Source organism: Notamacropus eugenii, chromosome 5 (assembly GCF_028372415.1).
Source record: "Notamacropus eugenii isolate mMacEug1 chromosome 5, mMacEug1.pri_v2, whole genome shotgun sequence".
In the NCBI taxonomy this organism is placed as follows: domain Eukaryota; kingdom Metazoa; phylum Chordata; class Mammalia; order Diprotodontia; family Macropodidae; genus Notamacropus; species Notamacropus eugenii.
In genome coordinates this window covers 394,248,987-394,276,842 of record NC_092876.1, presented here as the reverse complement: position 1 = coordinate 394,276,842, position 27,856 = coordinate 394,248,987, and the positions used below count along the sequence as shown (strand labels likewise).

General features: G+C 35.8%; 1 protein-coding gene across 3 annotated transcripts in view; it reads left to right on the top strand.

Moving 5' to 3' along the window:
* LOC140506856 (arylsulfatase F-like) overlaps positions 1 to 27,856 on the top strand; it is a 56,591-nt gene that overhangs the window by 20,050 nt on the left and 8,685 nt on the right. For 2 of the 3 annotated variants that reach the window (XM_072614469.1, XM_072614470.1), the window contains exons 5-8: positions 10,458 to 10,589; positions 15,928 to 16,351; positions 20,256 to 20,392; positions 22,600 to 22,734. In XM_072614469.1, coding sequence (XP_072470570.1) covers positions 10,458 to 10,589; positions 15,928 to 16,351; positions 20,256 to 20,392; positions 22,600 to 22,734 — 828 coding nt within the window. Of the gene's footprint in view, positions 1 to 6,869; positions 6,981 to 10,457; positions 10,590 to 15,927; positions 16,352 to 20,255; positions 20,393 to 22,599; positions 22,735 to 27,856 lie in introns of those variants that run through there. The other variant, XM_072614471.1, reaches the window with a different exon arrangement.

Here is a 27,856-nt window from a genome sequence, read left to right as displayed (position 1 = left end):
CTCTTTCTCTTCTCAGTTTCCTCATCTAGAGAATGGAGATGATAATAGCACTTACCTTACGGGATAGTTGTGAGGATCAAATGAGGTAATCATCGAAAAGTGCTTGGCACATAGTAAGCCTATATCAGTGTTAACTATCACCATCATCATTATTATTAACTCCTATGAACACCATCTAAAACTGATAGGAGCAAAGATGCTGCATTTATCATGTAGTTTATGTATCTACCACTCCAGCAATGTTTATCATACTTGGTTAAGTCACAAGATCACAAATTGAAAACTGGAAGGAATCTTAGAGGTCATTTAATCCAATTGTCTCATTTTACAAATGAGGACCCTGAAGTCCAAAGTGGTTAAGTGACTTTTTTCTCAAGTTGATACATGTGTGAAATGACAGAAATAGAATTCTAATATAGTTTCTATAACTTTAAATCCACTCTTTTCTTTGGATTATTAAAATTGTTTTTTTTAAACTTTCATTGCTGTGTTTGGTTTTTATGTTACAAATATTCACAGATTATTCCATGTTCTTGAGAAATTTCTTATAACAAATTAAAACATTTAAGTAAAACTAATAATACTAAAGCCTCATCTGAAACTGTTTGAAATATTTCACATCTGTAGGACACCCACACCTCTCTAATTTTTTAATTCACAAAAAACTATTTCCTCCCTTTCCCTCATTCCAGCGTGTTAAAAAAAGAGAAACTATGTTTTTCTAACAAATATAAATAGTCAAGGAAAATAAATTCCAACAATTGCTGTATACAAAAAATGATACAGATTGCATTTTACGCCCCATATCTAGCATGTCTCTATAATGGATAATACATTATTGGTGCTTTTGAATCATGTATGATAATTGAATTAAATACAGTGCTTAGAGTTTTCAAAGTTATTTGTTTTTATAGTGTTGCAATTGTATTAAATGTTATGTTTCTGCTTATTCTATTTTTTGGTAGTCAATAGCAGTCCTCAGAACTTTTTATTTTTATAATATTGATATTGCAATATAAATTTTTCTTCTGGTTCTGCCTATTTCACTCTGTATCAGTTCTTTGCAGAAAAGCATATCTTTCTTCATTTCTTATAGCACAATAGGACTCCATCACATTCATATTCCATAACTTATTCAGCCATTCCTCAATTGTTAGACTTTTAATTTCTAGGTTTCACCACAAGAAAATGAACCACTATAAAATGTTTTTTGTAACTAAAAGTTTTTTTTTCCTCTTTCTTTGATTTCTTTTCTTTTAGGTATAGTTGGGTCAAGGGGCATGCCCTGTTTGGAAACTTTTGGGTGTAATTCCAAAATTGTTTTCCAGAATGGTTATATCCACTCACAGGCTCGCTAATAGTATACCAACATATTTGTTTTTCCACAGCCCCTCCAAAATTTATTATTATTTTTTCATCTTTGATATTCTGATGGGTAAAATCTCAAAATTGTTTTTATTTTCATTACTCTAACTAGTAGTGATTTGGGATATTTTTTTTTCTTCCTTTGAGGAGCACCCATTCATATTCCTAGACCATTTATAAATTAAGCATTTCTTTCTTATAAATTTGAATCAGGTCCTTATATATCTTGGTAAGGAGATTTTTATCAGAGAAATTTGCTGCAAAAATTTCCCCAATTGTTTATCTCTCAATCATAGCTTCATTTTTGTTTGTGCAAAACTTTTCAATCTCATGTTATCAAAATTATCTATTTTACCTTCTTTGATCATCTCTGTTCCTTGTCTGGGCATGAAGTTTCTCTTATTCACAGGTCTGATCAGAAATTTTCTGTGTTTCTCTAATTTGTTTATATTGTACTAATTTGGGCATATTTTTATGTAAGATTAATACAAAATAGATTATGCTTTAAATATTATTCATATTTTGTTGTGGGTCAATGCACAGAACAGCTTCATGGTAAGGGTGTTTGTAGGAATTAGGAGATTAGCTAAGCTTGGCTTATGAAGGCACCTAAATTTGAATTTCCCAGTCAAATAATATTTATCAAAGACTTATTACTATACTGTATGATATGAGGACATAAGTATTACTATGCCCAAGGAACTCATAGCCTAATTGGGGAGGGCAGTCAGTATAGTTTCTCTGGACCTGCATTTGTCTAACCCTGGCCATGGAATACGGTGAGAACATTCTGAACTTCTAGTATTCGAGACAAGTTCTATTTCACAAATGATCTTTTGTTAGAGACACTTTTTAAAGATAGAATCCTACTTTCTCAAGGGAATGGGCTCCTTAAGTCTAATAGAAGTCTCAATTAAACTGTATAAGCTCATTCCCTTGGACATCAAAACATTCCTGGCCTAAGCAAACAATGCTGAGTACATCTGACCATTTAGGGTCAGCTGGAGGCTATTAACTTCTCTCTATGTCCATGTATCTTTTAATCAAACTTATACAAACAAATTAACCATGAACATGTTCCTTATGTTCCCATGGTAACTCTTAAAACTCAATAGCTCAGGCAAAGAAATAGGTGGCAATGTTGAAGATTGCTGGCTGCCTGGCAAGTATTATCTCTCCCCAATTAGGCTATAAAGTCCCTTGAGTGCCATAATGTTATGTCCTCATATCATACAATATAGTAGTGAGTCTCTAAATTAGAAAATAATGCTTTTGGCCCTTACAATACTATATTCATTACATTTTCTTGTCATGTCGATGTTCAATGTTGCAGATGTATTTGGTTGTTATTCATGTTATTGTTCCAAAGTATGAGGATTCATGCATTTTCTCATCTCTGGAAAACTTCACTGGGTCATTAATACAATTAGATTCAGCTATGAGTTCTTATATCCCTGACCTTAACTAGGGTTTGTCCCTAGCTCTTAGGATCTCCATTCTCTCAATGACCTTTCATGTAGTTTCCAAGCCATATCTAATAGTAGCATGGACTACTGGAAGTACAGCAAGATAATTTCTGTCTCTTTGCACTTTCCTCACAACCCAGTGAGACAGGTGTGATTATTGAAAGGCAGGGTAACATCATGGATAACATGTTGGACCTGAAGTCAGAAAGACGAGTTCAAAACCCATTTCTAACATGTATTATCTGTTTAATACTGGAGACAGTTACTTACTTAAGGTCCAGTTTCTTCGTTTATAAAATGATAATAAGATTACCCATCCCAAAGGTGATAATGTATGCCAAATATTAGGCACATTTTAAAATACTGTTGAATTTTTGTTATACCCATTTTACATATGAGGAAGCCAAGTTAAGAGAGTCAGAATGATCAGTTTGTAACTGACAAGTTTACATGTATCAGAACCAAAATTCCAATTCAAGTTTTTTTGCCTGCACTCTTTCAACTACTTCAAAACATTGTTGGACAGCAAGAGTCTGTAAGCCTTAATTCTAGTCACTGAACTTCTGACAGTCAGTTCTATGATTTAGACTAGAAAGCTTAGACTTTCAGAGATTATTAATCTGTAAAATGGGATGATAACTGTGATCATGCCTACCTCCTAGGGTAAAAACTAGATAATATGTGTTAATTGAATTTTAAAAAGTCGAGACATATTGTATATAAGATTAATACATAATAGATTATTTTAAATTATTTAATTAAATTATTTTTAAAAAGTTGTAAAAATAATTATATTGTGCTAGCTGCCCCTTATGTTTAGAATGTAATCCCTCCTCATCTCAATCTCTTAGAATCTCTGTAGTTTTTCATGACTAAAATCACCTTCTGCATGAGGCCTTACAGATTAAGGTGAATTTATAGCTAATTTACATGTATCTTATGAAAATCTATACATAGACATATTTTCTCACAAATTAGAATGTATATTCCCTGAGGGTGGTAATAGTTTTTGTTTTTTATTTGTATCCCCAACACTGTCATATAATGTCTAACACATGGTAAGTACTTACTAAATGTTCACTGATTGAATAAAATAGTTGAACTAAAAAATTAGGTGACCAAGTTCAGCTCCTGACTTTGCTCAAATTAATTGTAGAATTTGGGAAAGTCACATAAATACTCTAACCATTGTTCTTATTTTATCAAGTTCTACAATGTAGCACCTTGGCTAATGGATAAGTATAGAATTAAAAGTGGAAATTAATTTTGATTTTTCTTATATTGGTACAGCTTAGCCATGAGCACTAAATAATTTTCCTGCTATTTAAGTTTGTTATTTCTTTTTTCTAAATTTGTTTTTAGTTTACAACAAGCTTTTGAGTCTTAAATTCTCTTCTTCCTCCCATTCGCTCTCCCCAAGATAGCATGCAATCTGATATAGGTTCTACATATACATTCATATTAAACATATTTTCATATTAGTCATATTGTAAAGAAGAATTGTATGGAATGAACCATGAGCAAGAAGAAACAAAACAAAAAAGAGAGGGAGAGCAAATATTATGTTTCAATCTTCATTCAGGCTCTATAATTCTTTCTCTGGATGTGGATAATATTTTCTATCACAAGCTTTTGGAGTTGTCTTAGAAGCTTGCATTTCTGAGAAGAGCCAAATCTATCAAACTTAGTGTGTACAACATTCTCCTGGTTCTGCTCACTTCCCTTGGCATCAGTTTATATAAGCCTTTCCAGATTTTTCTGATGTCTGCCTTCTTATAGCACAATACTATTCCATTACATTTATATACCACAACTTGTTCATCCATTCCTCAATTGATAGATATCCCCTCAATTTCTAATTCTTTGCTACCACAAAAGAGCTGCTATCAATATTTTTTGTACATATGTTTCCTTTTCCCATTTGTATGATCTCTTTGGGATACAGACTTAGAAGCAGTATTGCTAAGTCAAAGGGTATGCAAGTTTGTAATCTCTTTAAGGAGCATTAAATCTATATAAGTTTTTGTGTGCTTTGAAAGGTTGATCCGTAGATAGTTTATGCATTTTGTACTTATATGGAATGGGATTTCCTTTTCTATTATTTCCTATTGAGTTTTGTTTTTATTATATAGAAATTATATTGATTTTTTTGGAGGAATTATTTTATAGTCTGCAATTTATGGAATCTACTAATTGTCTTAGTTTATTTTTTTGCTGATTCTCTAGAGTTTTCCTAGCAAACCATCATATCCTCAGGTAGATTTGTCTTCTCTTTATATAGCTTTATGCTTTTAATTTCCTTCTCTTGTTGAATTGCTATTACTATCATTTTTAGAATCATATCAAGTATCCTTACTTCACTCCCATATTTATTAAAAGACGGTTCTTGAGTATTTCTCTTTCATGTCATGCTTGTGTTTGGTTTAAGATGGATTATTTATGGTATTAGAGAAGTTCATTTTATGCCCATACTTCATACTGTTTTTGGTGTAAAAGAATTGTACTTTGTCAGAGGCTTTTTCTTGCAGCTAGCATGATCATATGGATTTAGATGCTTGGTTTTTAATTTGGCTGACTGTGTTGATTATTTTCCTAATGTTGAATCATCTTGGCATCCCTGATATAAACCCAATATGTTCATAAGGAATGAGTTCTTGGATAACTTTCTGTAATCTGTTTGACAGGATTTTGTTTTAAAATCTTTTGTGACTATTAAATATATTGGCCTATATTTTTTTTTTCAGTGTTTTATCTTTCCCTGGTTTAATGTACTAAGAATTTATTTATCTTGGAAAAAAAAAGATTTTGGTAGGGTATTTTCTTAAATCTTAAAATAAACTTGTAGAGCATGATTACTCATTTTGTTTTGTTTTTCTGAGAAAATTTTCCTGTAGAAAATTCATCAGGAACAGAAGTTTGTGTTATCTTTAGCAGTTTTTTTTTATTGCTAGGTCTATATCCATTTTTGACATTGCATTATGCAAGATCTCTGTACTACTGATAGTTTGGATATTTTATATTTTTGAAGGTATTCCTTTATTTCATTTGTTTTCTCAGTTTTCTTGGCATATAACTGTGAATAATATGTTCTGAATATGTTTTGAATATTCTTTTGGTTTCTTCTGGTTTTTGCTATTTTGATCATTTTATTTTCTGCTCTATTTTTAATCAGATTAACTAAGAGTTTACCAATTTTATTAGTTTTTTCAAAGAATCATCTTTTAGTTTTTAAATTTTTTAAGTTTTTAAAAACTTATTAATTTCCTCTAATTATATTATCTTCTATTTGGCATTTTAAATTTGGTTGTTTGCTTGCTTCCTAATTTCTAAAATTTATATGGCACTCATTAATCCTTTTTTCTCCCTATTTTATTTATGCACATTCATAGTGATGAAATTTTTCCCTTGAGCACTACTTTAGCTGCGTCCCAGAAATTTTGGTGTGATGTTTCATCATGATTTTTCTCTGACTCACTCATAATTCAGGATCTCAACATTGTCTCCATTTGAGTGTTTTTTGCTTGTGGTATCCAAATCAATTTCAATTTTTTATTGTGCTATAATCTATAAAATATTTATTAATTATTTCTGCATTTTTGCTTTTGTTATGATATGATTTTGAGCTCAGATTTGCAGAGTAGATCATTCTGTGCTGCATCCTGAGCTCCATTGCTCTTGAGATATTATTCCTTTCCCTCCCAACTTTTCTGTTGGGTGCAAAATAATCTTGAATTATTTGAATTTTCTTCCCTTATATTTGAAGGTCTTTCTCTGGGTCACTTGCAATATGTGAATTCTTTAAATTTGTATTTCATTTTCTATGTTAAAAAGTTCTGGAAAATTCTATTTTGTCTTTTTTTCCTGCATTATGGTGTTAAGATTTTTTCTCTTTTTGTATTTTGGGAGATCTGTAATTCTTGTATTGTCTGTATGAATTCTGTCTTCAGGATCATTAAGTTTTCCTTGCATTTTGGGCATATTTTCTTTTAACAATAATTTTATTTATTTATTTTTTGCTTCTTCTAGATCAGATCTAAACTTCTTCAGGCTGCAGATGGGTTCGACTAGAGACAGACTGATGATTGTTGGTTGTGAGAATCATGTGACAAACAGGAGAGAGTGTGCAGTGGCAACCCTACATTTTTGCAGGTCTCTAGAAATCCCGTGGTGGGCTGTAAGAGGCCTGCAGACCCTATGTTGTGCAGTGTCCTAGATTGTCCTTGACTTCTGTGTATTTGCATTCCCAGTCCAATTTTTTTTTTATTTCTTTGATCAGAATTTCCATCACAGATTACAGTTTTTTATTTGGCTCAATGTTTTCACTCTGTAAGCCATAAATTTTGCTCTCATAATTTTCATTTTTCTTTTTGAACTACTCAGGAACAATGTGTTGTGGTTCCAAGTTTTCTTCACATTCCATAGAGTACTTTGTCTCATCAAGTGAGGAAAGATTTTCCTTTGTTTTGCAGTATTTATTCATAAATTATAGGATTTGTCTATTAGATCTGGAGGCTTTATTTCCTTCTGTTATTGTTTTTCTTATTGATATTTCCGTTATTTTCAAGTTCTTTTAGTTTTTTTCTTCCTGAAGTTGTTGGTGATTTCTTCTGTCTTCATTCCTCCCCCTTCAATTTCCGGGATTGTCTGCTTCCTGATTTTTTCCCCTCTGATGGTAGTTTCTCTGGGGGCTAATCTCAGTGTTGCAGATTTCTCCCACATTGGACAGTTCACAGTTTTCCAGCCTAGGTCTCTATCCCAAAGTGACTTTTGGGTGGTTAGAAGTAGCTCCATCTGGATACTCTTCTTTTTCCCTTAGGCTTAGTGGAGTTCCATTCCCCTTATCTACTCCACTACAAGATGTCTTGTCCAGTTCCCCATTTATCAGTTCTCTGGCCTGTTACCTGTGTTTCAGACAGTTTCCACTCTGTTGCTAGTGAGTTGTCCTTCCCAGCACCAGAAATTCAGAATTTTGGAGCATATCCTCAAGCAGACTTTTACTCCTCAAAGAATGAGACTGCATGGCTCTGGGAAACTTCTGAAGCCAAGAGCCTAGGTCTTGACAGCTCTGGGAGATGGAAGGATGAGCCAGGGTATGGGATTGTTGTTGCTATTTGTTGTGGTTTCTTGGGTCTGTGTAATGGTAATTTAAATAGAAAGATCTTTCCCAGACCCATATGACCTGCCTGGATCACATGGAAGCCTGAGTCATATAAGCCTATGGGGGGAGGAGCTAGCTGAAGGGGTGGACCAGAAAAGGTAGAACATGAAGAGGTGGAGCTAGAGCAGAGCTGAGGAGAAATTGGTCAGAGCAGTTAGAACTGAGGGAGAGAGAGGAGGCAGACATCTAAGCTTTTGAATGTCTATTTGTGGGAAGGTATGGGGAAAGATTGGGGATGGTGTTGTCCTCTGCGTTGCTATTGTGTATAGATTTTTGTTACTATGATGAATTTGGCGTTCTGGTGTCTGAATAAATGTTTTGGTTCTGTCTTCCATATGAAGAGTCTATTGTATTTCACAATTTAGAATTGCTCCAGGATATTCATGGCTGCTGTAGGCACTGTGAATATTGAGTTGGCGCTATAGTCTGCTAGTGCAACTTCTCTTCCACTAGCATGGGATGTATGCTGAGTGAGTGAGCTCAGAGTCAGTGAACATCAGTTCATGGGCTTTTGGGATTTTTTTTTTTTATCTTCTTTTGCATTCTGGTTGTTCTATATCACAGAGACAGCTGAAGTTGCCTTATCTGTGGTATATAATTTCTGTTTTGGAGAGGCTTAACAGGTCATGGAGATTACACAAAACATCAAGTCATCAATCTTTTATTCATGTGACCCAGAAGTCCATGATTTTTATTGATCTAATTATTAAATTAATTACTATGTGTAATTATTTTGTATTAATTTTAATAGCAAATTAATCTAATTATTAAGGTGAACAGACAAAGGAAAATTACTGTCACTAAATTTAGAAATAGTCTTGAATCTTGAAGTTTTCTTATCTGTTTTATGTCAGTGACTACATTATTTTGTTACAAGTACTTCAAATGATTTGTCATAGATGTATATGGGGAGGAAGGATTATTATTTGGAAATAATGATTTTTTTTTCAGTTCTTCCAAATCCTAGATCATATCTTTTGCTTGTGAAGGTTCCCAAATCTTTTTGGGCAGACAGGATCTACTCCACAACAAGAACAAACAGAAGGGCAAAGATTACTTTGTTGAATGCATGAATTTCTAAAGAAATATGCAAAACTGTTACTGTGTGTGTGTGTGTGTGTGTGTGTGTGTGTGTGTGTGTGTGTGTGTGCTTTTCAGGGGAAAATGTTGATATGTTTTTCCAAGTATGAGAACCATTCTATCTTGACATGGTTTGAAGCCATGGCTGTTTCTGTCTACATTCCCTGACAGGCAGAACCAAATCACTGAGTATGAGACACTGGGATTAGGTTGTGATTCACTTTTCAGAAAGGAAAGGGGAAAAACATCATGTTATAGATGACGGAAAAGGCTTTGGAGTCAGAGAGGAGCAGAATCCTGCTTCTGATATGTGGAATGAATGCTAGCTCTAAAGTCAGAAGATCTGTATTCAAGTATTTCCTCCGATACTTCCTACCAGTGTGACCTTGGGCAAGATGCTCATCCTCTCTGGGCTTTAGTTTACTCAAGTTCAAAATGAGAGGGCTAAACAGCAATACAACCAGATGACCTTTTACGTCACTTTCAGTTCTACATCTATGATTCTGTGACATAGCCTAACTCTGTGACCATGGGCAAGTCATTTGACATCAGAAGCAATGTTCTATATTACAGACAAATTATTGATTTTCCATCTTTGTTAAAGAATACTTCCTTTACCAATGAAATCACATGTCTGGATCATATGTGAAACCTCCAAAACTCTCCCCAAGGAAGAAAGAAAGGAAACTAGCAAGCAAGGAAGGAAGGATGGAAGGAAGAACAGAAAAATAAGAGGAAGGAAAGGAGAAAGGAAAGGAAGAATGAAAATTGGGAGAGAGGAACAAAAGAAAGAATGAAGAAGGAGAGAGAGGGAAGAAGGAAAGACAGGAAGGTAGGAGAAGGAAGGAGGAAGGAAGGAAAGAAGTAAGAGAAAGAGGGAGGAAATGAGATGGGAGAGAGAGAAAGCAAAAAAAGAAAGCAGAAAAGCATCTAGGATTGTCAAGAGTAGTATTTTCTCAATCTCTTTGGAACTGGGTTTCTATTGGGAGAGAAATGATGTCATGAATACTGTGAGCACTGTTAAAATTTGAACAATGCTTGTCCTTCATTTATAACAGAGACATCTTGACATGGTGAATGGAAGGCTAGTCTGAGTCAAAATGGTCTAAGTTCAATTCCTAAAACTGAAGGTATTGGCTGTATAGTCATGGACAATTAACCCTTCATTTCAGGGAAACAATTCTCTAAGACTATAAATTGTAGATTTGCTGATCTGCATTTGTAGAGAGAGGTCACTGATGAGTAAATCTGAACCAGGGAAACAAACAAATATCCTTGGGCTGAGGAGGAATGTGGTTTGCAGCAGGAACTGGAAAACAAAAATAAAAACGGTGGTCACAAGACTCATGGCTGAACTGCCCATGATTTTTTTTTCACTCTAATTTCAGGAATGGTCTCTACAAATGTCAACCGTGCCAAAGGTGTCTTCAACTCACTTGGGGTCAGTGGAGGGCTCCCTCGGAACGAAACTACATTTGCAGCCACCATGCAGAAGCATGGTTATAGCACAGCACTGATAGGTATGTGGAAATCACTTTTTTCAAAATTGCTTTTCCTTCCCATTCCTTCTTTCCAACCCCTCCATCCTTCTCCAGGAACTTATGAGAGTTATGAGACTTTGTAATATAGGCAGGCTGTGCATTTGAGAGAAGACCATTATTTTGAAAAAAATGATTGATATTAATGAATTGAGAAATTGAAAATAACTATTCACTTAGGTAGGAGTTTGAAAATGTATAATCAAATGTGTAATCCTGGCATATAATTAAATGTTTCTTTATATTCTTTTACTATGACATTAAAAATACTGAAAGTCCTCACATACAAATGAGATCTCATCATTGTAAGTATTCCTTCTGTCTATACAAGTCTTAAGTCATCCATGCCTTCCTATCTTGGGCAACCATTGTTCTTACTCTTTCATCAGTTTGATCCACAGGCTTTGCCCAGTGTCCTAGTGGCCTGTCTCACTTTTACTTGGCATCTGAATATACCAGTGGATTTCATTACTGGTTAATTGAAATATGTGTTTGACAATGATTATCCCACCCTTCTGCTGCATAACCAGTTAGTCAACTGAATTCATTCATCACTTACATTATGCCAGGCATTGTGTTTTTGTGTGTGTACGTATGTGTGTGTGTGTGTGTGTGTGTGTGTGTGTGTGTGTGTGTTCATCCCTCGTTGCTAAAGAAGACCAGGTCATCAGAGAAACTTGAGTTTGTTTTGTTTTTTTTTTGAGTGAGGGAAGGGTGTGCAGGTCACTAGCCTCACTTCTCCTCCAGAGCCATCTGAATCCAGTTACCAGATATTCATCAGGATGACTGGAAGTGACCTAGGATGAGGCAACTGGAATTAAGTGACTTGCCCAAAGTCACACAGCTAGTGATTGTCAAGTGTCTGAGATGAGATTCGAACTCAGGTCCTCCTGACTCCTGCACTGGTGCTCTATCGATTGTACCACCTATTGTGTTAAGCACAGGAGAAATGCAAATACATTCTTCCTTCTCTCAAAGAGCTCAAATAGCATCTTCACTTTTTCTTGTCTTCTTTGAGAGTGTCTTTTATTATCATTCTTTTTTTTTTTTGTAACTCCGAACTATAACGTGCTCATACCCACCATATATCTCTCTATTAACCTCAATGTTGGCTCAAATTAAAGTAGCAGGTCTTTATGAGGCTTTCTTTTTCTCCAGACATTGCTATTAAGCCTTCTTAAAATTCCCTTCCCTCTGCTGATATGAATCCATCACCTGTCTCCAAGTGAGGATCAAAACTCTGTTCTTATAAGAAGCCTTATGCTCTATCAGCTCTACCTTACTCACCACTCCCTTCTGCAGCACTTGCAATATTATGTGTGCTTCATTGACACAGAGACTGTAGCTGGCACATTGCCCTTCTTTGTGCTGTCTCTAAGAGTCACTGCTGGGCACCTGATGAAGGATTTTACTCCATCCTTCTGCTCATGAGAATTGGGAACTTGGATAAGATCATCCCTCCCCCTTACACACACACACACACACACACACACACACACACACACACACACACACACACACATGCATACGCATACACCCCTACACACACATTCCTACACATACAATCATGCACACAGACACAAGCACACAGGTTATCCAGCTCATTAGTGGCAAAATGAGACTTAAATACATTTCCTGACTTCCAGTTCATTGAGCTTTTCACTATATCACATTATTACTTAGAGTTTTAGAAAAGAAAGCCATTCTAGCCATTCCATTACTCCATACCCTGCTTCCCACCCCCCACCCCTTCCAATTTTCCCAACATGCTTTGTGTAAAGCCATAAAGATGTGCGAGACATCGACAATTGTGTTTCTTGTCTATCAGCTGGCCAATATCTATCTGTATAGAAGTAAATACAGAAACAAGGGCATACAAGTGTATCAATGCATGCAACTTGCATTTCTACAACATATTTTAAATAGCATTGTAATATCAATTTTTCTTATTTAAAAGACTCAAACCCCTGTAAGCTAGATAAGACAATGCAATCTCTTATTTAAAACTAAGGAAAGAAATAACAAAGCTAGCAATGAACAACTCTGAGCAACTCAGTTACCATTGAGTAACAATACAGTCTTGGAGGAGTAGGAGATGAAAAGTACTTGGAAAACAAAAAGTTCAAAACTTGGTTTAAGTCCCAGCTTGTGTGAATTTGACAAGAAATTTCATCTCTCTGGACTCAAGGTTTTGCATTTGTGAAATTAGAATGGGTTGGACACATGGTCTTTAAGGTCTCTTTCTAGTCTATCATTAAATAACTGTAAGAAATGAAGTTTACATCATATGGTAATTGAACAGAGAAAGAACTGGAGTTCTTGTCTCCTAATTCTAGTTAAAGTTCCATCTTCATGTTCTGAGTATTTTTTTTTGACAATTTCTGAAGTTCTCTGTGCCTTTGTTCACCTTTTCGTGACTCCATTCTTTCATCAGAAGCCCCAAGAATAATTATCTCAAGTTTAGGTTATTGTGTGGTCCTGCATCCACTGAAAATAATAGGTCACAAATTTCCCTTGATATACTTAAATTTCTGTAGTCAGTCACATGACATAACTATGTCACTATGAAGGCATAAGAGTGCAGTGGAAATGACATAATATATACTTTTTGTAATATATTGTAATCCTTTAGCTAATATTTAGCATTTTTATATCCATATGGATTAATGAAATATATTTATTTAAAAGGAATAGCAAGTTGTACATAATAAATTTGCAATTTCATGCATAATCATCTTTTTAAATTCTGCTGTGTTATGGAAATACTTGATTCATTTCTTAAGTTCAGAATAAAATAAACCAAATTTAAAAAAAATGGCATTATGGAGAATGTCCCCATATACCTAGGGCATACTATCCCACAAATATAGACATCATCAATGGTGATATGGAATACGCAGAGGGATCATAAATGAGGAATATATACGTTCGGAACTTATAAGTCCAGGACCTACGTGATGAGGGACACTCTTCTGGTAATGGCATTGCACAGTTCTTACTGGGCTGGGTCCCTACTGAGTACTGAATTTTATTCCCCCCATCCTTACTGATCTTGTGATGGCTTCTGGTGAATTCTGATCATGTAAATGGAAATAAGTATTGCTTCTCTGGTAGTTAGTGAGTGTTTATACTATTGGTGTCATTCTCATGGTTTTTACTGGGAATTACTCCCTGCTACTAACTTTTTTGCTTTATCTCTTTAGGACTGCCAGATGTCTCATCTCAAGTTTATTTATTAGTATAGATTCTCATAGTTAGGACCTCTCCTCACTAAAGGCAAACTCACAACTCTTTGGTCATAGACCCCTATCCAGCTAACAAAAGGCTGACCAAGTGTTCACAGACTAGGATTAAGTATTTTCTTTAGGACTATATATCTAGACAAACAACTACTCCCTCAAAGAAAAACATTTCCCCAAAGTCCTCTCTGGCTTAGCATGCAAATTAATATAATTCAAAATAAGAAATAAGTTTTGGAGTGTTCTCTACTCACTTCTCCAGCATTCTTATTTTTATTATACATGTCTAGGAGTAGCAAAATTCTCATTCCTTTGGGGAATAATTTAGGGCAGCCAAATATAACTCTCATTGCATACTAATATTTGAAATGAGGAGAAAAAAATTTGCCCTAATAACTTTACAAGGATTTATGAGGCAATTTAAGTCAGAATAGATGTATAATGAATAATTGTGATGTAATTGAAAGGTCCTAGAAATTCTCCCCTCTTATGAATACTATTGTAATCCAATTAACAGAAGTCAGGCAGATTACTTCTAGGCTGAGATTAGATATTTTCTTTTGAATTTTGAACTGTACAAACAACTACACCTTTATAATGAGACATTCCTGAAATCCTCTCTCTTTTTCATATAAATAAATATAAGCCAGAACAAAAGGTAAATTAATGTGCTTCAGATGATCTAGTACACAGATGTCATTGCACTGATTGTATCAAGCCAGGTGATATTGTAAAGGCATTAGGAAAAGATCTATAATCACTTAAAGGAGCTTGATTTTTCCATCAGCATAGAAAAGACCAAGCATAAGAATTCCTATTGTATAGATCAGCAAACATTTGAATTGCTAACCCTCAAGAACTTGGCCAACAGTATGTATATCAAAGACAAAGAGTACAAATGACCAATGAGCTGACCCTAGTGCTGAAAAGTAGTAGGAAAGGCTAAATTGCTTTCATAAAGTTTTTTCATTGACTCCATGTTTCACACAAAACTAAAGTACCATCTTATCAATAAGTACCATTTTATGGGTGCTGCTATGTGACAAGATATGGAACATGAATGCCACTAAAATGAGAATTACAAGGAGAATAATTAAAAGGTGCATGTTGGGTGTGAGTGGACTTCAACATATAACCAATAAAAAATCCCAAAGAAGTATAGAAATGAAGAACACCATCAAGAAATGGTATAAAAGGATGAAGAGTTGAGCTTACAGCATGGTGAGAGCTAGGAGATAGTAGAGTATTCTATTTGTACCTTTACAATAACTGGAGAAAGTAAAGATGGCCTCCAATATGTTGAAATGACTTCTTGAGTTGAGCATTTGGAAGAACTTGGATAAGGCTCATACAAGATGGACATGCATTGTGAGGCTGTGATCTGCATCACTATCCAAAATAGATGAGTTAATAAATCCTGAGTATGTAAATAAGACTACTTGACAAGATTGCTTCCATTTCCAATTTTGTTATTCTTCAAAAATTAACTTAAAATACCTTTTTGACAATTTTATTGGAAACATACGACAATCCACTCATGCCAGCCATGTGTTTGTCCATTGTCCTTTGGGATACGTGCTGTTTTGATTCTTACTTCAAATTAACAATCATCTGTTAAGTATCTAATAAGTAACAGGTACTGGAGATACAGATATAAAAATGAACCCCCCCCCATCCCTTCTACAGAACCCACATTCTACTGAAATCATTCACCAAGGATTTTAAATAATTGTTAATAAGAAGTTGCCACTTACAGAGTTCCATATGGTTTGTAAAATACTTCATATGCCTTCTTTGAGCTCTGTTTTCACTGATGTACCAAAATACTGCTAATCAGAAATACCTATCCCCCAAACAACAACAACAGCTACAAATAAAACGTGCAATAAATGAATCTGTTGAAGGAAAGCTTTTTAGGGAGGAAAATGACTTTGCATACGTTCAATTTAATAGACACTTGTTCGCCTAAGCATATGGGTTTAGATGACTTCTTTTTTCCTATTTGGTCTTCAAGAAATGGAAGATTCACCAAGAATGTCTTTAATAAAGTATATAGTAATATTTTCTATTTTTCTTTTCAGGTAAATGGCATCAAGGTTTAAACTGTAAATACCGAAATGACTACTGCCATCATCCCAATCACTATGGCTTTGACTATTTCTATGGCACGCCACACACACTTAGTTCCGTTTGTGTGCCATATCCTACCCGTGACACAGAATTAACCTTAATCAGGAAACTTTGGTTTTGCATGGAGCTAATCATCATTGCTGTGCTTACACTGACTGTGGGGAAACTAACTCATTTGGTCTCCATACCCTGGTTGTTTATTGTCGCTATTGTTTTATTCGGCTTCTTTGTGGCCTTTTCTTGGTTCTCCAGTTTCCAAAATCAGATATATTGGAATTGTCTTCTCATGAGACAACAGGAAATTGCTGAGCAACCTATGAAGGCAGAAAGAGCTAGCTTAATTATGCTGAAGGAAGCAGTTTCTTTTATTGAAAGGTAATAATTACATTTGTTTTGGAGGCCTCTTTCCTTGTTCCTGTGCTTACTCATGTTTTGGTTTGGATGCCTTCTTATAATGAATTTGTACTTTGACTTAGACAAATTTTTGACTTTGAATTGAATGAGTCCCTTGGTTGTGACAGTGGGATGGCTTTGTGGTCATGTGGAAAGGTCACTGGATTTTTTGTTGATTTCAGAATTGATTAAATTCAAAATTGATCTTTGAGCCCTAACCTACAATGGACATTCATGATAATAACAGTTGGTGCTATGATGCTTTAATGTTAATAGAATTTTACATACCTCACAATAACCTTGTAAGGGCATATTGACATCCTTATTTGATAGATTATAAAATTGAGGATCAGGAAAATTAAGTGACTTGATAGGGTCACACAACTAATAGATATTTGAGGCCAAGTTTGAATCCAGATGTCCTTGATGACTCATCCAGCACTATTCCCTGTGGCTTGATGCCTCTCAAGTAACTGAAGAGAAACTGTGCAATGCCTTGTGATAAGCACTACAGGAGATATAAAGAAGGATAGGTTACATTTTATTTTTCCTGTGTGTTTGTGGGAGGGGGCCTAGGTTAGGGAGAATCTCATGATGGCAACAGCAGATGGTCTACAACTTGAAAAATGGTTAAAAATTGGAAGGAGTTTTAGGTAAAGAAATTTCAGAATGAGGAAACCAGAGGATATGAGAAATAACTTTATATAGAAAATGTTTGATCTTTCATATTCTTGATTAGAAAATAGCAATATTTCTTAGGAGTTTTCTGACTGAAAGTTTTTTTTAATTCTCTGAGGAAACATTAAAAAACAGATATAATCTCTTCCAGTGATTAGTCATTATGCAATTTGGTATACAGAATAGAACTCTGAGGTCCAACTCACACCTGGGAGCTGAACAGTTCTTTGGAGAAGGAAAGATAAGAAAGGAAAGTGAAAGAAAAGCAAAGACTAACACTGTTGAACAGTTTACTAATACTGATAAGTAGCAAAACTAAAATGAAAAATCATGCCCCCCCAAAAAAAAATTAATGGAAAAAATCACTGTTCAACCTGAACCATGTACATAAATCATTCTCTTTGTATAAGAGTTATAAGGAACTAGTCCAACAGTTTCATGCCAGTAAAAAAATACTCATGAAACCTAGTAAAGAACAGCTTAGTTTCACTTCAATCTAAATAGGTTTTTCTCATCCAGAAATTTCATAGAGAGCTACCATGACTTCAGAAAACCAAACCAAGGAAAGCAGTAATCTCATCAAGTCTGACTTTACATTGATGTTAGACTTAGATGTGCTGTACAGATAAAATTGTGTTTAGGTATATTTTCCTATTTTATTTTCCCAAGTTTCTTAATATCCAGTTTCATAGATTTCTTCCACAGATTGTGAGCACCAACTCTTTCCTCAGTATAGGAATATCATTATCTTATAGCTAGTTATGCATTGGTCATTGTTGTTTAGTCATTTCAGCTGCCTCTGACTCTTTGTGACCTCATTTGGGGTTTCCTCCCAAACATACTGGAGTAGCTTGCCATTTCCTTCTCAAGCTCATTTTATAGATGAGGAAACTGAGACAAACAGTTAAGCAACTTGCCTAGAGTCACACAGCCAGTAATTGTCTGAGGTCAGATTTGAATTCAGGAAGAGAAATCTTTCTGACTCTAGATCTGGCACTCTATCCATTGTGCCATCTTCCTGCCCCTACTCATACATTGGTCATTATCAGTCAGTCAACTAGCATTTGTGCAGTGCTTACCATGTGCCAGGCAAGTACTGAGAATACAAAGAAAGGCAAGAGCAGACAAAAACTCAATTGGTTTTGTTCTCAAAGAGCTTCCAGTCTCCTGGGAGAGGTAACATGTAAACAACTATGAACAGAAAAGATATATATGTATATAAAGAGATAATTATATAAACACACACCCATACATATATATATATATACAATATGTGCATATATGTGTATTTGCTACATATAATATTTATTATATATTATACATAATATATGTGTATATATACCTATAAATATAACACAGATGTATATCTCTATAATATATATATATATATATATATATATATATATATATAACATATATGTATGTATATGCGTGCGTGTGTGTGTGTGTGTGTGTGTGTGTGTGTGTACCTGGGAGCAGTCTCAGAGGGAAGATCCTAAGATTAATTAATTGGCTTATTCTAACTCTTGTTAGTCCAAGTTCTTACAGAAAATTCTGAGAGAATTCTGGTAATTGTGAGAGAAGTCTTTGGACCACAGAATTAGGGTTAGATAGTATCTTTAAACCAATTGTCTAAATGTTTTCATTCTCTAATTGGGGAAACCAAGGCCCAGAAAGGTTAAATGATTTACCCAAGCTCACACATTGGTAGGTTGCAGAGGTGAATATGAACCCAGGTACTCAAGGTCTAAATCTCTGTTCTAATTATCAGTTTGTATCCACTTTCTCATTTTACTGGGTCATTGTTTCAGTATTTCAAGGTTTTATTAATGGCTTTTGTGCTCATATCACAGAACTGTTTGGATAGACTCTCCCATAAATATGTCTATATCTATATCTATCTTTCTGTCTATCTATCTATCTATCTATCTATCTATCTATCTATCTATCTATCTATCTATCTATCTATCTGCCTGTCTGTCTGTCTGTCTGTCTGTCTGTCTGTGTCTGTCTGTCTGTCTGTCTATCTAACCAACCTCCCAACACTTCCCTGCTTTCCCATGTCTGAGTGGCCATTTTTAGAAACGAACATTTTGCTGACTGTAGAGCAGTGTAAACACTTAGTATTCATTAAAACAAAAATATCTAGTATTGCATGATTGATTGGTTTACTCCAGAAATCTCCAAGTGAATGTGAGTGTACACCATTAACATTTATCATATTGGTTATGATTCTATCTCTTCAAAAACAGTTTCATAGAAGAAGCAAAACAAGCCACAACCTTACATAGCTGCTACATCTTTATAAAAATACGTTTATCTCAACTCTTTCAAAATCCAAAGTAAAATCATTACATAAAGATTGAGTAGTTTGGTAGTTTCTAGAACAGATAAATGGATGAATTAAGGACACATTCTTTGACAGTGTCTTCTTTCTTATATTTTCACCCAAACATTTTTAGTTCTTGGTTGAGTTATTACTTTGCAGAAAGAGTTTGGAATAGTGGGGAGAGTCTAATATTTGAGGTCAGGAAAACCTGAAATAACAATTTCACCTCAGACCCTTTCTAGCTGTGTCTAAGGGCAAGGCACTTAAGCTCTCTGTTTCCTCATGTGTAAATTCAGATGATAATAACTTTAAGAGTTTACGAACGTAGGCATGTCAAGAAGGGTGTGCTAATTTTGCTGTTCAAAGACTTCCTCCAAAGGAAGGAGAAAGAATGAATAGGAATATTTCCCACACCTAGTCTCTATGGTGTGTCAATACCCTTCTAGGCATGTTTGTACTCCTAAGGATTGTTATAAGGCTCAATTAAGATAATATATGCAAATAACTTTGTGAAATTCAAAGTCTCTGTTAATATCACTGTCATCATTATGATCATGCAGCAATGAAAAGAATAATTTGTAAAGATATTTTTATTGATGGTTGTCTATAAGCTTTAAATAGAGGCTTTTTCCTAAGTTTTTTAGGTTTCTGTGGAATAAATGTTGATTAATAGTCCTTTCCCTAATATTTTATATAGGACTTCATTGTAATTATGAGGGGAGTACCAAGAAAAATCCAATAGATGTGAAAATAAGGGAAAACTTTATATTATCAGATTATATTATCACAATTTCATAATATATAATAATATTATGTTAATATGTGTGTAAACTGGCTTTTTAAATTGATACAAAACTCCATTTGTTTCTGTCTTTTTAGAAATCAAGATAAACCCTTCCTCCTATTTTATTCTCTTTTGCATGTCCATGTACCTCTTCCCATAACAAATGAGTTCATTGGAAGCAGCAAGGATAGATTTTATGGAGACTTTGTAGAAGAGATGGACTTTCTGGTAGGTAAGTGAAAAAACCTATTCCCCTTACACAACATGTAAATGTCTGAGACAATTATGAAGCTTCCCTTTAGCAGCCAGTCAGCTTCCTCTTTGCACCTTGTTGCCTTGGAAAGACCTCTTTTCCCTGTTGTTCCTTTGCTCCCAGCATCTTCCTCCTCCCTCTTCCTTTCTCCTTTGTTCATATTAGGGAGACACTGAGCAACCTTCTGAGGATCTGGGAGTATTGGTTGTAGTTATAGGGAATCCATGATAGCAAGAGACACTTTGCATCTCACACTGCTGCCCTGATTCTTGGATTGTATCAGCAGAGGAAAAGAGAAGATACAAACATTGTTCTTCATTGTCACTGGCTGGTCGAAGTATCAATTAGCATGAGAGGAGATAGGAAATGTAATGAAAATTAATTAAGTGGCCTCAAAGTGACTGAAAATTCATCCAGTCAATAATAATTATGGAAAAAAGTCTTTATTACTATGCTTTTGCATCCCATAGCTAAATCCTTCCATATCATGTTACTGTGTTAAGTTGCTGAGGACCTCCTTTTTTTGGAACAGGACCAGAACTTGGGAGCACCCTTTTTCTTAATGTTTCCTTGAACCTTCACTTATCAAAATGTATTTTTCTTGTTTCTCATTCCTATATATTACTAACTTTTTAATAATATAGAAAAGTGACTAAGACCATCCATGTTGAATAGGGTAGCATTGGATTTCATCTGTCCTATCTATCTATCTTTCTATCTACCTATCTATCTACATATCTGTCATCTATCTATTGGTGTGTTATGGTAAATGTTTAAAAACTGGTTTAAAATATATGCACAATTATCTTTCACCTATTTATGAATTTATTGGCAAACAGAATTAGAAGAAAGGGGGCAAGTAGAAAGAGAGTTGAATTCAGAGTCAGGGAGACATGGGTTCATTTTCTGTCTCTGACACATTCAGGCTATGTGACCTTGGGTAAGTTACTTAATATCTCAGTTACTTAATGTCCCAGGTGACACGAAGACTATAAATTGCAACGCAGGTAAACATATATTGGAAGGTGGGGTTTCCTTCCTAAGATTTCCCTAAACTAATGCAATCATAGATCTGTCAAAGAAAAAACTTTTGTAAAATGGAATTTATACTTTGAAAAGAAATTAATAATCTAATCATAATGGGTCTGGTGCAGTTCGCTTGGTGATGTCACTCCTCCATATGAAGGACCTCTGTTAGCTGCTTCAGAAGAATTGTGCTGACATGTAGTGAATTGCATTGTGTATGTATTCACCCTTCATTGCTGAAGAAGACCATGCCATCAGAGAAATAATGACATGATTTGTACTTGACTTTGTTTTGAGTGAGGGAGGGCTGTGCAGATCACTAGCCTCACTTCTCCCCCAGAGCCATCTGAATCCATTGACCAGATATTCATAGGATGACTGGAGATGACCCAGGATGAGGCAGTTGGGGTTAAGTGACTTGCCCAAGGTCACACAGCTAGTGAGTGTCAAGTGTCTGAGGTGAGAGTTGAGCTCAGGTCCTCTTGACTCCTGCATTGGTGTTCTATCCATTGTACCACCCAGCTGCCCCAAGTGAATTGCATTAGAGATACTGTGGAATGCAAGAGGAGGATTCTATAACTAATTCTGGTGGCCTAACCACATGTAGTAGTTGCATTGGTTTAGCAGGCTGAAGGGTTTGTAAATGTGTTAGATTTTCATGGTATGATAATGATATTTTATAGGATGTCATGGGTGTCTTGCATAACATTATCTCATATCACATTGTATATTGCATGTCTTTTTTTGTCTTGCACTAGTTTCTGTAAAATGTGACTTTACAGCTTCAAAATTAAGTTCATTTTCTGTCACAATAATTGAGATGGCTTTTGCAAAGAAATGTTGGTCATTTATAAGGTAATGTATCGATCAACTAATCAACATTTATTAAGCATCTACTATGGGTCGGCACTGTGGTTAGTTCTGGGGATACAAAAAAGACAAACTTACAATCTAATGGGGTAGACAACATGCAAAAAATATGTACAAAATGAAATATGTACCAGAACTATATAATAGGACATAATTAATTGGAGGAAGATACTCATATACATAATTCTTTGTTAATACTTTTATAAAAGATTAAATAATGATAAAATATTAAAAACTTCATAATTTTTGGATGTCACCAATTACATTTGCACCTTTTTTCCCCCTCAAAGGCAAAGTTCTTGATGCCATTGATGAAAATGGTTTGAGAAACAACACAATTGTCTACTTCACCTCAGACCATGGAGGACATCTGGAAGCCATGAGAGGAAGGGTTCATATAGGGGGCCATAATGGAATATATAAAGGTAAGAAGAGTGAAGAGTATTGGAGCATCATTTTAGGTTTGAGCACTTTGAAGCTATGCTGTGCTTGATCAATAGTATAAGCGGATATTAAAGAAAGTTGACCCAAATCAGCTAATGCTGTTATGGAAAAAAATAAAAGCTTACTTGTGGAATTCTGGAAGGGTTGGTTATAAGGAACCTTTTCTAATCTGCCCTCACAGATGTGTAAAGAACAAGCACATACTTATCTATAAAAGAGATATTTTTTTTTTGGTGTAGACATTTCGTTTTGTACTTTTGAAAATATTGAAGGTAAAGAGCATGGATGAAAGAGAATCAAGCAATAGAAAAAAGAGAAATCAAACTGTGAAAGGAATCGGCAGGGATGACTTCTGAAGATTCCTCTAATGATTAGGTGTAATTTTTTACATAGCTTCTAGTGATAATAGGAAAATCAGAGCACTGGAAAGGGAACATTGAGTAGGAGATAGAAAATGGCTAACTTGGTTTTAACTTCTGGAGTCATGTACACTGGATAGAATGTTGTTACTGTTGTATTTTAACACTGTCTTACAATGGCTTGAAAATAACACAGTCATCCCCCCTTCCTCCCCTATCTCCTTGTAGGACATTATTTATTAATGAAGTTTGGGAGTCATATGGAATACCAAGAGTTCACATTTCAACAGTGTTTTTCAATAGCACTTTTCTCAGAACAGCCCTGTGAACATTATTGTTACTATCTGATGGATGAGGATGAGGAAAACTGGGGCTCTGAGAGATCAGATGACTAGTCCATGACCTATGGCGCAGCTAATCTCAGCCTTCATCAAGTGCTTATGATATGCCAGGCACATTGTTAAGCTTTGGAGATACAAAGAAAGGCAAAAATACATTTCCAGGTCTCAAGGAACCCTTAGTTTCCTCAGTCTGTATAATAAGGATAACAATAGTACCTACCTCCCAGAGTTTTTGTGAGGATGCAAAGAGGTATATGTAAAGCACTTTGGATTTGGGCTCAATCTTTAGCCATAATTCCAACTGTGGGCTGCAGATTACTAGTATAGCACACCTTAATTACATCACAATACCCCCTTAATTTGAGGTAATAAATGAAAATGATAAAAATCCATGAAAGGTCCTGAGATCTGCTGACTCTGTGATATCTATAACTGCTCACTCAAAAAAAAAAAATCTTAATATCTCTAAGGTCAGAGATTTGGTCTATATAGTTGTTATGGGCCTCCTGTCTCTTTTGGGACTAAAACTAGTGGGGACATATCTTTTCATTTGATTTCACTTGAGTTATCATGAGGATGTAAGACAGGTAGAGACATGAGCACACAGGAAAGCTGCTAGCACAGATTCACTCTTGATCTGGTCAGACAGGAAAGACAGGAAGATAGCTTTAGAGGGGTTAATAATCTTACTTTATTCTAGTTTAGTCTTCCCTTAAGAAGGTTTGCTGACAATGAGAACACCAACTCTTACAGCATTCCCTAATCACCCTTCTTGCAGGGGCTGACAAGAAGGGGTGGGGGCCAGTACCCTTATGTCTCGATGGGGCCAATGAAGACAGGCACAGTTTGTGCATTCCCCTAGATCCCCTCAAGTCTCAATGGGAGCCTGTTGAGGCACAGATTCCACCCAAGTTTTGATAGGGGCCAGTCAAAGCAGACACAACATTCCAGTTTGTGCATTCAATCCTAAGGTTCGCCATTCACTGACCAGCACCCTCCTTCTTTATAGGGCAACAGACAAAGAAGGCATCTAGCCAGTAATGGCCTCACAAGTTTACATTATCTTATTGTTCTGTTTCACTGTGCAGTTGCAATAGATATTTACAATTTAAGCACACATGTTCATATTATTTATCATTATATAATGATGTGCAAGCCTAGTAGAGATGTTTTGAACCATGATGGTAAGAACTCATATCTAACACCTGGGAGCAAGAAATTGTTATGGCTGTGGATCCTAGGAACTAAACTATAAGAAGGAATAACAAAAATCTACCTTACACAAACTAAAATTCACTTTATATACAGGGAATAATCTCTCTCAGGAGCCCTAAGGGATAAATACTCTTTTCCAATTCTACTATCAACAATGGCCCCATTTTTTCTTGCATGGCCCTATTGCAATGGCTGGTCAATCTCCCCATCACTGACCTCTCCCTTTTTTTAATCCCTTGGACACAGTACTGAAAGTTTAATTATCCTAAAGCACTTTTCTGATGATAGGAATCCCCAGCTCAAAGCTTTAATTAGCTGGCTGCCAATTTAAAACCAAATTCATTTTTTGGCATTCAAGCTTCTCCATGTTTTGTCTCCAAGCTAACCTTATCCTCCTCCACCTCTTCCAGCTTTCCTGTGCTATGTTTATGCTATACTGAGCTCACTTATCTAAATAGGCCTTGAAGCAAATGCCTCCCATCTCTTCACCTTTATGTAATATTCCCTTTACTCTATCTGCCTTTCTAAGTCTTATTTACTCTCAAAGCCTAAATCAAATGCTACTTCCTTCACTGAGTCCTGATTGTTCTTCACAGAATTTGATCTATGCTTTGAAATCCGCTGAAATTTTATACGAATCTATAGCTTTTATCATACTGTGCCTTGCATTATAGTTATTTGAGTAGCTATCTTATCCTCCTATAAGTCAATTTCGTTGAACAAAGATTTATTGAGTCTCCTATGTATAAGGAAGGCACTCTGCCAAGTTCTGAGGATGCAAAGACAAAAAAAGATACATTCTTTGATGTCAAGCAGTTTTCAATCTAATAGGGAATGCACAGGAATAAAACATACAGTTACAATTTGTTAGAAAATTAAATACATGGAGAAGTCAGAATAGTTTAAGAGTTTCAAGGAAGGAGGGATATTTTAAGTTCCTTGAAATCAGGGACCAAGTCTTAATCACCTTCACAGAGACTTCAGCACCTACCACCAAACTGTATGTCATTAAATTGAATAGAAGGAATTATTGATCAAACTTGATCAGTTAGTCAGTAAGTATGTTATAAGAGATTATGATGTGCCAAAAACTGGGTTAAGCACTGGGAGTAAGAAGACAAAAGTGAAAAAATACCTGCCTTCATCAAACTTACATTCTAAAGGGAGAAATAGCATGAAAACACATAAGTATGCGCTAAATATATACAAAATGAATACCAAGTGGCTACAGAGAAGAGGATACTTAGTGAAAAGGAAGATGGGGATAAAGAAATGATGAGGAATAAATGGATGGGTCCTAGCATCTGAACGAATTCACTAAGACAGTCTCCAATCTAAAGAAAGGCATTTATTGGGGTGACGCGCCCAAGCAGGTCCTGTTTCCACATGGGAGAAACAGAGCATTGGCAGCAGGCTCTGCTCTCCCAAGGCACGCAGAGCAATTGGCCAGGTTAAAGGTCTGGTTTAAATACAATTTTATGGAATGGGGGAAGGGGAATAGGAGAAGGGAGGAGGGATATCAGGTATTCTGGAGGTGCCTTTGTCATACAGATAAGCAAGGAGAATAGGAAACAGGGAAGGGAGGACTGCTCCAGGATGTCATTTAGTCCATATAGATAAACCAAATGTGTAGGAAAGGGGAGGGGAAAAGTTGTTCTGGAATGTCAGGTTAGTTGGGGTGCTTTGTGAATAATCAGGGCTCCTTGGGGGTGTAGACAGATAAGTCTACTCAATGCCTATGCTTCTTGGATTACCTCTGGCTGGTCACATTCTGCATCTTGTCTCCTATCTCACATTCTACATCCTGCTTGCTCCATCTGCCTAGAACACTCCTTTGTCTGACTCACCTCATCTTGTAGAAGGTGGAACTTGATCTGGTGTTTGAAGGAAGCCAGAGATTTCAAGAGATTAAAGTAAGGATGGAATGTTCTCTACATGTGGAGCACATAGAGTGAAGACACACAAATAAGAAATGGAGTGTTGTGTATACAAACAGCTAAGAGTCCCATATAGCTGAATAATGGAATTAAGGGAGGGTACTAATGTATTAGAAGACTGAAAAGATAGTGTTGAGGTCAGGGAACCATAATGATGAGGTTTGGGGTGCTTGGGACCCCAAAATACCAACATGCCAGGTCATACTGAATGCATTCATCTCAAGCTTTCAGCCAAAGTGAAACAGAGTTTATTAAAGATCCCCCATATTCGGTTGACTGTTAAGGAGCCTAATCATTTGTCACGCTTGTATTGACAAGCAGGTCAGATAGAATCTCACCTAGACATAGTCGGAGTTGGATTGAATTTGAACACCTGCATGGGGGTGAGATGGAACTTATACACAGAAAGACCTTGGGAAAGATCTGGGGGTGGTCTAGTCTTGATGTCACTGGGGTAAACAGTGATGGAATCAAGGGTGGGAAACAGCTGGATGCAATTGGGACATATCAGACAATGGAAGGCTTGGGTGGGAAGCAGGTGGGGCAATTCAGAGAAAACAGATAATGGAAAGTCAGGCTAGGTTAAGGGTAATAGATTTGAGTATGAAGGTCAGATTTAGTGGGAAGATTCAGGGAGAGTTCAAGGAGGTTTCCAAAGTCTGTACTCCATCAAGAGTTCCTCCATGAAGAGGCCAGCTTATGTCAAAGTGAGAAGTTTCTATTTGATCCGGGAGACAACAAGGAGCCCCTAGAGTTCACTGAGCAGACTTCCACTTTTGGAATTAAATTGATAGCACTGTGGAATATGGATTGGAGGGGAGAGCAGTTTGAGGCGAAGGAGAATACGTGAGGGGCTGTGGCAATAGTTTAGATGAGGGGTGATGTAGGCCAGAACTAGGGTGTTAGCAGTATGATTGGAGAGGAAAGAAAAGGTGAAAAAAATTTTGTGGGCTGTAGCAATTGGATATGAGGAGTCAAGGATGACACTGAGACTTCAAACCTGCGTTCCTGAGAGGGTGATGATGTCCTTAGTGATAAAAAGGAGTTCAGAAGGGTGACAGGTTTTGGAGAGGAAATATTAAATAACAAAACACATGTAATTATCTATTAGATGTGTTCAGTTTGAGATGCTACTGAACATTCAGTGCTAAACATTAAATAACCAATTGGTGATGTGGGATTGGAGGACAGGAGAAAGATTAGAATCAGATATATAAATGTGTGATAGTAGTTGAGTTAATAATGGAAATG